At 48.9% G+C, this 13,442-nt stretch overlaps 1 protein-coding gene across 2 annotated transcripts in view; it reads right to left on the bottom strand.

Moving 5' to 3' along the window:
* Positions 1-13,442, bottom strand: part of CAMK1G (calcium/calmodulin dependent protein kinase IG) — a 28,620-nt gene that overhangs the window by 14,875 nt on the left and 303 nt on the right. Inside the window, exons 1-2 of one of the 2 annotated variants that reach the window (XM_059041171.2) lie at positions 12,020-12,191; positions 4,878-4,998 (exon numbers count right to left, since the gene is read on the bottom strand). In XM_059041171.2, the coding sequence (XP_058897154.1) occupies positions 4,878-4,998; positions 12,020-12,098 (200 nt within the window). In that variant the 5' untranslated portion in view covers positions 12,099-12,191. Of the gene's footprint in view, positions 1-4,877; positions 4,999-12,019; positions 12,192-13,442 lie in introns of those variants that run through there. The other variant, XM_059041181.2, reaches the window with a different exon arrangement.

The following is a 13,442-nucleotide window of genomic DNA, read 5'->3' on the forward strand; positions in this document are numbered from 1 at the left end:
TGCTGTGTAGTCACTGTGTGGCAGTTGGAAGTAGCACTGGGAGACAGGGCTCTGACGGTGAGAGAAAAAAGACTCTTGTATCTGTTTTTGAGAGTGATGATTGTCCTGAACCAATGATTAGCGGCAAGGGAGATGAGCATCCTCTCACTCAGTAGGATCTGTGAGGACAAGATGGAACTCAGCAGCTCTGGGCAGGCTGTCTGAAGACAGAAAGGATGGAACCCAATGGGAACACAGGGTAGGATTCCAAATTGCAGGCTTCTTGGTTCAAAGGGGTCCTCTGGAGACAAGGCCATAACAGCAGTTAGCAAATAGTGGATGCTGGAGCCTGATGGCCCATGTTAGAACCTCAACTTTTTGGGTAACAAGTCACTTAACTCCCGTATGCACAGTTTCTTCATCTGAAAAGTGAGAATGTCAATAGTATCTGATTCATAAGGTTGTTTAGAAGAGTACCTGAGTTATAGATATAGGTGCGTAAAAGTTTTCCTGAGATCTAGTAAACTACATGTGCTAGATACTAATATTCTTATTAGTTCTATTATTATTTGAATACCAGTAGAGAGAACACCTGATCGTAACAAGAGGCAATAGAGTTTAGGTGAGGAAATAGCTGAGCCATCCTCTCTCCTGCCATCTGGGGATTCTAGAATGAAGCCCCAATAGCAATCAAGCTTGTGTAAGGACATTCAGAATCTGCATTAGAAAATACTTGGTGTTTCCTGTTTCCCCCAGCTGCACTTGGAACTGAGTTAATTAGAGCCTTCAAAGCTTGCTCTATTCATTCATTCATTCATTCACTCGTCCCTCTAATCAAGATTTATTGAGCACCTACTGAATCTTAGACACTAGAGATAAAAAGGGAAGTGTTTCTGCTCTCAAGGAGCCTGTAAATTAGTGAAGAGCACAGACAAATGAGCAATTAACATTCACTTTGAAAAATGTTATTAGGCGTTACATGAATGCTTGTTGAGTTGACAGAACCTCTCCGTGTTAGGCACTCAGATTAGTATTGGTCTAGCTTAGAATCTAGTGCGAGAGACACAGATCAGAGGGAAGTATTATGAGACCACAGAAAATGGACTCTTAAGACAGGGCCTCTGCTATGGTTGGGCGATTATACACTGTACAATTCCAGCAGATGCCATCACCTTGGAGCCACTGTACCTTTTCATACAATAATTATAAGAACATTTTCGCTCTGGACAGCAAGCTAGAGAAAAGGACGCTTTTCCCTAACGTGTCCAAACTGACCACTTGGGATGGCGTAGAAGCACGTCATTTGTGGCCCTCTGACTTAAGAACACACTGAGCTCAGTTTTAAGGGATCAATGAGAGTTAGCCTAGGGTAAAAACAAGTTGGAAGTGATGTTTCAGGTGGGGGTGGGGAAGAAGCATGAGAAAAAGCCTAGAGGTGCAAAACAGCAGGGAGAGGCAGGGCTGCCTCAGGTAATCCAGCCTCTTTTGCTGGAGTGTGGGACAGGGAATGAGGGGAGACAAATGTGGGTGGGCACCTGGTCACGTGCCTGACAGCATATGGAAAATAGTCAGTGTTTGTGTGATGGATGGATGGGTGGATGGGTGGATGGGTGGATGGATGGGTAGGAAGTTTGGATTGGGATTATCTGTGTGTTCTACTTATCTTGAGACCCCGCTTTCCTTCTTGTAAAAGGAGAGTTGAACCACATGGCCTTAAAGATTCCTTCCACCTGTGATGTCCTTGGGTCCACCTTCAGATTTCTCCCCTTTCACCTGTATCTTTAGAACCACACATGGATGGTCTCCTGACTTCAAAGCTGACACCCACTCTGGGTGCATTTGTAAAATGAGATCAAACCTTTCCTGGGGGATCCTGCAAGGTGTGTTATCTCCTAGGGTTGTGCAATGTGGTGGTAATTACTGTTCTTTTGGCTCAGGCTGCCTTACGCATTGTGCGTGTGTATGGGGGTGGGAGGTGTAGTGTGTGTGTGTGCGCGCGCGCGCGCGCGTGTGTGTGTGTGTGTGTGTGTGTGTGTGGCAGGGGCAGGGGAGAGGGATTAGAAGACTTAATTGTGCCATCTGTCAGACAGGGGAGCAGAGAGCTAGTTTTGAGTGGCCAAGGTTGCTTGGGTCAGAAGGCAAGATGGGCAGACGCTTCAGAGCCAGGAGCAAGCGCTTGCTGCAATAGATCTTGATTTGCGTTTCCTGCTCTCAATAGCTCTCTGCTCTTGTTGGGAGCCTGGGTGATGGAGGAGGAAGGGAGGAACCAAGAAGAAAAATCTCTTCCTTGGCTGTGAAAGGAGGAGGCCTGGGACTTGGGTGATGTACCCTCTGTAATGGACGAGCTTTGCCCAGTGTCCCCAACAGCTGCCCAGGCCCTGGAATTGTGGGTAGCATCTGGGTTGATTTCACAAAAGCCTGTTTTCCCTGGTGGGTTGTTCCAGAGGAGCTGAGGACTAGAGGAAAGGGGCCTTTGTGATGGGATTCTGGCGCTTCCTGAACAGGGGAATCAGCTCTGTCTAGCTGCACCCCCTGTAGAGAGCACCTCACCTGGGTAACTCTGTGGGGTCTGCAGCCTGGGGCTGCCTGTTTCCATCCCGAGCACCACAGAGGTGACGTCTTCTTAGCTTTTGTTCAGCCTTAGCTGTTGCAACAGCTGTGAGTTGCCCTGTCTTGTCTACCTGCTTCCCTCAAGTTAGTGCTGGGCTGGGTACATTAGAGCCACCAGCAACACTTAAAATATAGATGCCTAGGGCTTCCCTGGTGGCGCAGTGGTTGAGAGTCCGCCTGCCGATGCAGGGGACACGGGTTCGTGCCCCGGTCTGGGAAGATCCCACATGCCGCGGAGTGGCTAGCCTCGTGAGCCATGGCCGCTGAGCCTGCGCGTCCGGAGCCTGTGCTCCGCAACGGGAAAGGCCACAGCAGTGAGAGGCCCACGTACCGCAAAAAAAAAAAAAAAAAAAAAAAAAAAAAAAAGATGCCTGGGACTTCCCTGGTGGCGCAGTGGTTAAGAATCTGCCTGCCAGTGCAGGGGACACAGGTTCGATCCCTGGTCCAGGAAGATCCCATACGCAGCAGAGTAACTAAGCCCCCAAGCCACAACTACTGAGCCCACGTGCCACAACTACTGAAGCCCACACGCCTAGAGCCCATGCTCCGCAATAAGGGAAGCCACTGTAATAAGAAGCATGCGCACCACAACGAAGAATAGCCCTTGTTCACTGCAACTAGAGAAAGCCCGCGCACAGCAATGAAGACACAACACAGCCAAAAATAAATAAATAAATAATTTAAAAATATATATATATATATATAGGTGCCTGGCCGCTGGGTCCTAGCTCTTAAATTCCAGCTTAGTAGTCTGGGACCAGGAATTTGTATTTTTCAAAAATTCCCTAGACTAAAATGATTTTAGAGAATTATTCATTTTCTTGAGTGTGACAGTGATATTTGTGAACATAGAAGAAAACGCCCTCATTCTTAGGCAGGGCCGACAGAGGACTCAGAGGTGATGTGTCATGATGTTTGCAAGTTGTTTATAAATTGTTCAATGCAGTGTGTGTGTGTATGTGAAACAAATTAGTAAAATGTTAACCACTATTGAATTTAGGCGGTGGTTGTACCGGAGTTCATTGTACTATTATTTCACCTTTTCTTTACTTAAACATTTTCACAGTTAAAAGTTAGAGGCATAAGCTCCCCATGTGGCTCTGATGTCCTCCTGGGTTTAGAAGCTGCTTGGCAGACCTCACTGAACTCTGTAAGGGTGGATTTTTGGGCTGCTTATCAAATCATTTCAGATTCACTCCTGAGCATTTTCTCTCTCTCCTGCCCAAATCCCCTCTCTAGCCAACCCCATCTTGATAATGGCCCTCCATGGAGGGTGGAGGCTCTGATGACCAGGGCGGCCGCTGAGATCCTTCTGTGTATGGAGTGTCACCCTTGTCTGGGATGGGAGCACTCAGAGGCCTCCTCTCAGGGCCAAGCTGGCTCCTTCACGGCTGCAGAGAGAGTGTAGGCGGCTGTCGCTGCCTGAGGTCACTGCCTCCTAGCCAGGCGGAGGGGGCTAAACTTAGCCAATTTGGCTAAAGGGAAAGCTGGCTTGAGTGGACAGCCCACTAAGGGCCCCTCATATCCCCGGCCCAATTAGCCCAGACTAATTAGCTGACCAGCTTGGGTTCTGAGGCCATGGGAGCTGGTGGCCTGGAGTGGGTGCCAGCCTGTGTCAACTGTGACCTCTCAGAGGAGGGGTAGGACTAAGTAGAGAGTCAGTTCCAGACAAGCTGTCTCTGCTCCACCAGCCATGTAATCATTGTCAAGGGGGAAGGAGCAGACACCACAGAGGCTGGTAGGAGTTTGGCTACAGCGTGACTTTATTTTCCCAACATGGTACCTAAATATGGAGCAGAAAGGATGGTGGTGGTGGGAGCCGATTCAGGTGTGTGTAACCCATCCACTCTCCAAGACTCAGAAGCTCCTTTTTTTGTCTATAGTAGACTGTGGGTTTGATCTGTTCGCTGCAGGTGGGAAATGAGGAAGCTGGGTGAGGAGGCCCAGGAAGGTTCTAGAGTCACTGAGTCTCCAGAGATGCTCCAGAACTCCTCTTTCCTGCAACCAGGGCAGGACTCACAAGTTGTCACATATCTGGAAGCAGGGCGGGGGCCTCTGGGAGAAAGGAGGCAGAGCCCTGGGGAAAAGCTGGATGGTTCTCTGTATTACCTCAAGGTGCCTTTCCCTAATCTACCCCCTGAAGCCCCTACTCTATTCCCTGAGAGCTATTGAGATAGTGTTACAGCAGCCTCAGCCCAGTTTATCATTCTCTGCTGGCCCAGGATGACTCTTTTCCGACTCCCCACAGCAGGCAGCCCAGCCACCCTATCCTCAGCCCCAGGACTCACGATCCCAGAACTTCCATGAAGATGAACGTTTTCCGGATGTTGGTGGTCTGTTTCTTCCAGGAACTGCAGTCATCTTCTTCCTTCCGACCCATTGCCTCCAGAGTTGAAGCTTCTGGGGATGCTTGGTTTGAGGAAGGGAAGAAAGCATCTGATCAGATAATTCCTCCAATAGGATGAGAACAAGTTGTAAAAAGAATCTAAAATACATCCTGCATGTAACAACTGAAAGGAACAACTGGGAGCAAAGCCTGGGTAATTGGCAAAAATAAGACTTATTCTCTCCACTTGCTTTTTAAACTACCATGACAACTTTTATTTGACCATCTACTGCATACCCACTGTGCTTGCCCCATGCTCATGGAGTTTAGAGTCTAGTAGTGGGAAATCCACTTTGTACAAACGTACGTAAGGGCAATAAGACATACACGAATGATTAACATGGGACTATCCAACTTGAAGGCATCTGGGCTGTTTCTTAAGATACCAAGTGATCACCTAGGTATTTATTCAGACTACCGGGTCAGCTGCCCTTCTTTCTATTATCACAGCTCTGATGCCACCTCCAGTCATTACTGTTCTTAACTTATGGGTTAAATGAATGAATATTAGATGAATGAGCATTGTGTTTCCTCCGCAACTCCCATGACATTTAGCACAGTGCTGGAAAAACAGTTATTCATTAAAATCTGAATTGAATTGTGTCCTGAGCTTGCATGAGCTCTCTCAATACCATATTTATTCAACAGTCAACACCTATGATGGGCCAGGGGCTGTATGTATATGTACCCTGACTGTATCCCTCTAAATAATATCTTCGGTAAACTCTCCTTGTTGATCAGTGTATGTCCTCTGTTTCCTGTTGGGACCCTGATTGATGTAATGAGAAATGGAGAACCAGAGAATTGGTCTTAGCTTCTAGTGAGGTAGATAGAGCAGATCTCAAATCTTTTATAAGGATGATTCAGAATGATTATCTGAAGATCAGATAATCTAGCCAAGGTTATAGAGCTAATTGTTTACAGTCTAGATTTCTTAGTCAAGACTAGGAACAGAAGCTATGCACCCCTCACTGTATCACACTGCCGTCTAGCCCCCTGACACCTAGTTCTAGTGTCTTAATTAATGTTCTTCAATATGTTTTTAGACAAGTGAGTTCCTGTTACATTTCATTGCAAGGTAAAATTGCTTATGGTACTTAGTGTATAACCCGGTGGTCAAGTGAAGAACACAGGTGATGGCTCTGCCTTCCTAGAAGGGTCTTATTTAGATGAAGGTCAGAGGAAGACTCACGTCATAAAATAGGTTCTGCAATACAGGGGGAAACCTTTTCTGCCTTTAAGTGACAACTGTGAGGCTTAAGACCCTGGAAAGAAGAAGAATGTGACACAAGGATGGTCCTTGCTAGGAGGAAGAGGTGTGGAAAGACTGACGATTTTGGCCCAAGTGGATCCTGAGAAGGAGACGGGGAGACAGATGGTGTCGTTGTCAGAAACACACATCTTGCTTTCACTCTCTTGTAGTAAACATCCATCTAGGAATGGGGGAGATAGGTGACATGGATGGATGGGCTCCCCGGGACTCTGCTGGTGGGAGACCCTAAGCCTTGGAGGAACTCTGACTTCAACGCATTTAACAGTCATCACGGGACAGGCCCAGATGGGGGAGGTGAGTGAGTCAGTGTCACATGACCTGCAGGGAGTCCAGAAGTTCCTCAGGGCCTGTGGGGGCTGGACCCACGGCTGACCAAACTCCATGCTCAGTGGCCTCATGTTGTTAGCTTGGAACTGAGCACAGTGGGAGTATTTACACCATGGGAACAGGCAAATGCTACCATCAGGGCCTCTCCTCCACTCCTTGCCCCATCCCCCAAGAACCAGATGTTAAATGTTTACCAGCTCACCTCTGCCCATGGCCCTGGTGAGGGGATATAGGGTTGCTAGGGCTCCTGTCAACCAGGGTCCTGAAGAAGAGACGGCTACAATCAGGGCTTCTCATGTGGAAGCAAATGTCTGGGATCAGGCCTTTAGTCGAGGATGTCGGCCTGATGCCCCAGGGGCCAGATGGGACCAGGCACTCCTCAGAGGTCACTAGTCAGCCTCTGTGAGTTCTCAGAGAACTGGGATCTGAGGTCCCTGATAAGTAGGGGGCCCCATTCTCCCCTGCCACAAACAGGTCATGTAAGTACCTTATAACATAAAAGGCTACCTTGAAAATGGAACAGGAGGAGAAAAGACCATCTCAAGGCTGTGTTTTCCTGAAAGATACTAGATCAGCCAAGTGAGACTCTTTATTAAACCTGAGATGCTATAATGGACAAGTTCAAATGTAAAGTTGCCCTTTGTACCCTTTTTGCTGCCTGGCAGGGTGGGAATTCATGGGGAAGATTTTATAGGAAATAAAGAAGCTACATCTTCTTTGTACATTTTAGTCTAGTGTATACATGTGCAACCTGGCTATATAATAATTGGTGGCTATTATTATGAAAAGCACATGTGGGAAATGTTAAGCATTCTTTAGCATTTGATACAGCCGAATGTAGACCTGGTGTACCCTTGTATCTCCAGGCCCATTTGTTGATTTGTTCCTCTTGGCAGGATGGCAGCCCAGAGGGACCACAGCAATTCACAGGCACCGGCCAGAGGAGGACTCGCCAGGCATGCAATGGTGGGCTGATCTTGAACTTAGAGGGCACAGTCTACAGGTGGAGACAAATGAACTCTGACTGGCAGAGATTGCTTTGGGGAAGATGAAATATTAGAACAGAGGGCTATCTTTAGCCAGATACTATTCTACAGATTCTTAGCCCCAAATCTAGCAGCTTCCACTTATCAGAGCTGTGCTTGGACCAATTGCTTCTTACTGTATAGATACAGGAAAGCTGAGAAGTCTTTTTGTTTGTTTGTTTTCTAATATTTCCTATCTTCTTTATTTTTGTTTTATTTTTTAATTTTAATTTTAATTTTTTTTTTTTTTTTTTGAGAAGTCTTGAAGGATGTAGGGGATGAGGGCCAGGGACTGGACCTTAAAAGGAGCCTCTCAACAGGATTAGTTTGTGTGACTCCCTCTCTGTCTCTCCCTCCACAGAACAACTGGGCTGTAGATGCCCCTTTTCCAAGTAAAGAGCCAATCAAGGGCCTTCTTTCCAGCGCAGGCCCATCAGTAGGGCATGCATCACTCCCCCTTCCGAAGCCCCCGTGGAATGATGGGTCCATTTTCCAGGAAGCATCACCACCTCATTAGCAGATCTGTACTCACTGTTCCTTCTTTCCCATTGCTCTTAAATAGCTTAAAAACATAGTATTCTTAGCCTAAGCTCGGCTATAAGAAAACATCTTTCCCGCCCACCCCTCCTCCCATACACTCAGCCCTAACAATTTAGTTCCATCTTCAGAGCTGCATGGAGAGCTCAGGGACCCTGATCTGAAACTCCACTTCATTCCCACCCCTCCTTGACCTTGGAGAAACCTCAGGGCCCTGGTGCCCTCTGTGCTAGGGGTCTAACTGTGGGCTCTGAGATGGGGGGCGGGGGTGTTCTATTGCTGCATCCTGCTTCTTTCCCTGAAAATCCTCCCTCTCCTCTCTCGATTTCTGTAATTGAGGCCCTTTCAGAGAAAAAGAAAAATTCCGAGAAGGTTGAAACTCCAATATTGCTCTCACTTGGTTCTAACGTAATCCCCACAGGGCAACACCAGGCTCCTAGTTCCTGCTCTGTTGTGTGGTCTTCCATATGACAGATGGCCTTCCTGATCTCTTGGGAAAAAATTTCATAGCTGGGGAGGAGACCACAGAGGGAAAAGTTATTCCTAAAGGGTAGGCTGCACAGCCTGGAGGTGGATGCTACCCCTGAGTGAGGTGCTTTCTGAGCTTCTGGGCATAGGCGGGTGGCATCCAGCCTGCCTATTTATGAGTTGCTGGGGAGAGATGCTCAGGCTGTGAGCCCAGGAGGCAGGCACGCTTCACATGCTTCTTTCACAGAGCATTGCTGTCCTTCTGTCCTTCCCAGGCTCCAACTGGTCACAGGGGCAGCAACTAGCCCCAGGCAGAACCTGAAGACACGTGACATTTATCTTCAGGGGCCTCCTCGTTGCCATCACCATATTACGTAGGTACCAAGTCACGTTATGACCCCACCCTGCCCAGGACCCTCTCTCTGGACACTCACTCCTGCCTGCCCTGGTCCACCTGGCCTCTTTAGCCAAAGTTTACTATCTTGAGTCATAGCCACTTAAGACTCTGCTCTGGGGTGCTTTAAAAAAAATTAATCAGCAGGGCTAATTACTTCAGAGTGTCACCCCACCTGATGAGACATCCCAGAATCTCGGGGGCACCATGTTTGAATCCAGAGGCATTCAATTCAGTCCAATCCAATGTATGTTTCCCAAACCCACAGCAGATTCCTAAACTGGATACAAGTAAACTAGTGGAGATGGACACATGGAAGGGGAGAATCTTCGAGTAGCATCCCTGCAGCCTACAACTCCAGATAATGGCTCTAACTCTGCCTATGGGAAGAGACTTCTCCAGTGCTCTCACTTGAGGCTTCTGAGCAAGGAGGCACGAATGACTTGGAGGTATGGTGGGCAAGCCTCAGAGCCTTCCTGTGGGATGAGGTGTGGCTCCTTTACTGACCCCAGAGGAATTAGCCCACCCTAAGACCACTTCTGGGGTTCTCCATTCCTTGAGAGCATGACTCAGAAAGGACTGTGGGTCTTGGGAGGGAGGTTATCAGTTGTCTTATAAACACATAAGAATGTGCTCCCTGTCTCCAGGTTGGGACACACAGAATCATGGCAATATATAAATTGTTTGGTTATAAAGGGGCCTAAAGACTAAAGCTGGGACATTTTCTTTCCTGGGTCTGGCCTAACACAGTTTCCTGGACTCTGGCCTATACTGGACTTCTCATCATCCTCTGGATTGAGAGGCACACTGGAAAGAGGTCAAATTCTGGCTTCCGTCTTGGCTCAGCACCAAGAAGTGTGCAGCCCCAGGCAGATCACTGTACATCTCTGGGCTTCCACCTTTCTCCTTAGTAAAAAGAGGAAAATGGTCTAGATTAGGGTTCCTTGACATTTGTTTTTTAGAATATTAGTCCTAGGACACTCTCTGTAAGCAAAGCAGATTTGCTGACTGCCCCTTCTTGGAGATTCATGTTCCGTGTTAGCTTATTAAAGGCTCTGGGGGCTGTTAAAGACACCTGCTTAACGCTCTTTAACCTAGTGTCCCTCAACTTTACTAGACTGTAACTGTAAATTCTTTCCTTTTGCAACACCTACTAGCATCCAGAGGATCTATGGTTGCTCAGAGCCTACTGGGGAAAGTGGGGACTAGGCCAGCTCTGATGTTCTGTGATTGTATAAATGAGCAGTAGATGAAACTTGCAGCAGCCTGCTGTCATCACTCACAGCCCTGCTCTCCTCCCTGTGCACAGGCACGTGGCTGGGTCTGTGTGTGCCATCAGAACCTACTTCCAATTCATAGGCTGCAGCTGAAGTGGCTGGTCAGCTTGCCAGAGCTCGGGCCCTGGACCTGAAAAGCTCCTGAAGACTTCTGGTGGACAGACCCTCCCAGGGACACCGGCTCCATCTCTGGGCCTCCCCCTAGTCTGGCATCTCCAAGGCCAACTCTGCATGCCAGTTTCTGTTCCCAAAATCACCGAGGAAGGTCATTTTTCAATTGCCTCCTGCAGTTTATTTCAGGCTCAAACCCACATGTAAGTTTAATCAAACCCTGCTGCAGTGACAAGCCAGAATTCTGTGCTGCTTTGTTTGGTGGCTGAAGGGTCGACACATAAGAGTCACTGGAGAGAGCTGGGTGTGTTACTTAGTCTTAATGCACTCATTTTCCTCATCTGCTGAATGGGACTAATGATCCCTGCTCTGTTTATTTCCCTGGATTCCTGGGGGCTTCCAATACATCAACAGGCATGAAAGCATTCTGTAACCTCTGAAGTGCCGTGCAGTGAGCCCACTTTATAGGCACGTGGATTAAACACTGGGCAGAGAGAGGGGAAACAAACAGTTTAAACAGGGGTGAGCCCATAGCAGGAAACGTGAATCTGCTGTTTCCTCAGCTGGTCTTGGCTCCCACATGCCTCTCAAGTGTGACCCGCATCTCACTCTGATTCTAAAGTGTTTGAAGACATATGATTTTTCATACACGTATCCCTGAAATGCAAATCAACTACTTTATCTGCTGCTCAACCAAGAAGGCAGAGCACGGAGTTAACATTGCCTGGGTTGGGTTTCTCCATGGGCTGGTCCCCACTGAGGTACCTTTCTAAGCAGGGTTCAAGAGTCATAGGTTTAACTGTGTGTCCGCCACACGCTGCCTTTAAGACCCACTCCCATGCAAGAGGCTCACTGTACTGCGCCCCCTGGAAGGAGAGAGAAGGGACCTCCACCTGGGGAGAGGGAACAGGAGGAAGGACAGGCTGAGCTCAGAAGGGCTGTGGCAAGAAGCTCTGAGTTCCCAGACTCCTCCTCCCCCCGCTCCAGGACACGGGTGTGACAATCATCCACAACCCGTGCAGCTCCCCGGCACCATCACCAGCTTGCTTTCCACGGGGGGAGCTGCTCACCCCCAGTCCCCGCGCCCTTGACCATGGCCATGCACCAGCACTTGTAGGGCTGGCTCGCAGCCCGTTTGCAGACAGCTGCCCCCCCTCTCATTCATGCCGCAACCCATTCACTTCGCTGCCTCTGGCAGGCTGCGGCTGGGCCCCGCCACTCAGGGATGGCAGCTTAGTTCTGGCCGCGTGTACGTGCGTGACTGGGGCACAGGGGGTCAGGGAGGCGCTGGTCTCTTGGAAGGGGATTCTTGGTAGTCACAGCCAGAATTGCAGAATTGCTCCCAGGCCCTAAGGTATTCGCTGCCTCAGACTGATCCCTGTGCTGGGTGATTTACCTGCCATTATCTCATTTAATGCCTTTCAAGGTAGGTATCAGGTATCGTTAACCCCATTTTATAGTTGAGGTAGTAATGGGTAGAAATATTAAGAAAAATGCCCCAAATCAAACAGATAGTAAGTGATAGAGCCGGGCACGAGCCCCAGTCCATCAGACCCCAACAGCAGTCTCCCTGACCCCCACCACGTAACCTGTTGACTCTTTCCTGCGGGTGGTTGTTGGGATTTCACTTACCTCCACCCTCATCCTTAGGATTCTCTCCTGTAATCCCACCAACCAACTGATTCCCCCGGAACGCATGGCTGGCTCGCATGATCCGGGAAAGGCTGGATCCCGGGAACACTCGGATTTCTCAACACTGAGACTGGGGCTGGCCATCTGTCTCTTGCCTAAGTGGCTCCCGGCTCCAGCTCAAACCTTTTCTCACTCTAACCTTGAGCTTCTTTCTCAAAGTTTTGCCCTATCTTTCTAAAGAGTGCTCTTAATACACATAAACACACCCACACTCACACCTGCACCATAGCTATCTGTAGTATCATGGAAAGGTCACTGATTATGTCAGAAGATCTGGGTTCAAATGCTATTGTCATCAAATGGATTTCACCAGTATCCAGCTTTGCCTTGTGGAGTCTCAGTGGAACCACTATTTGCCCCACCAGCCCAATGGGCTTGTCTTAAAGATGATTAATTAAAAGCACATTACTCACTGTAAAGTGTGGTTCCCATGTCAGGTATTACTAAGCACTTTGTGTTATGGCCTAGTGGGTCTTGTCTTTGGCCCTAGTTAAGCTTAAGTCAGTAGGACTGCCACGGGCCGGGCTGTCTCCAGCCTCTGATCTGGGAAAGATCATCTCCTCACCCAAGATGGAACCTGCTTGACTCTCTTGACCCTTCTCAGAGATTTTCCTCCTCATCCATTGATCTGGCTCCAGAACAAGCAGCTGGCCAGCCACGCACTGCTGCCAGAACAGCAGCGAGAGCCCTGGCAGCCGTCCCCGGGAGTCTCGGGGTTAATGTCTGTGCGTCAAAGTTACGTGGAAAGAAGGGGCCACAGTGCGGATGGGGGTGGTGATGAGTCCAGACCTCCTTTGACCATTTTTACCTGAGAACTGAACTAGGGAAGTTTAAAGACAGAAGGGAGAAAGACCTGCCCCTGGGGAAGGTGAAAGAGGGGGCCTCGTGACTGACAGCGGTGTCCCTGCTGAGTTCTGCATCCTAACGCAGGGGGGGGGGGGAAGGGGCGGGAGCTGGGCCATGGACCCTGCCAGGAAGGACTGAGGCTGGTCTGTCTGCCTTGGGTCTGCAGAGCCACTGACTGCTTACAAACCTCCGTTCGGCCCACTGACTCTCCTAATCTTCACAACAACCTAGACAGGTAGGGAGAACCAAAACAGGGCATTGCCCCATTTGACAGATGGGGTCTGATAGGTTAAGAAATGAAGGCTGAGCAGGAGGGAGGGGTGCAAGGGCACTGGAGGTCCTGACACCCTGCAGATGGACAGCCCTTCCCAGGCACAGAGCCCAGAGGGCTGTCCCTAAATGCAAGCAGGCATGGCAGGAGGGGCACATACAGATATTTTGCTCCCTTTTCTTTGCCCAGGAGTGCTAAAGGTTCCCACTCAAGCCAACCCTGAAGTGATGGCCAGATAATCCCCGA

This window comes from Kogia breviceps, chromosome 1, assembly GCF_026419965.1.
Source record: "Kogia breviceps isolate mKogBre1 chromosome 1, mKogBre1 haplotype 1, whole genome shotgun sequence".
Lineage (NCBI taxonomy): Eukaryota > Metazoa > Chordata > Mammalia > Artiodactyla > Physeteridae > Kogia > Kogia breviceps.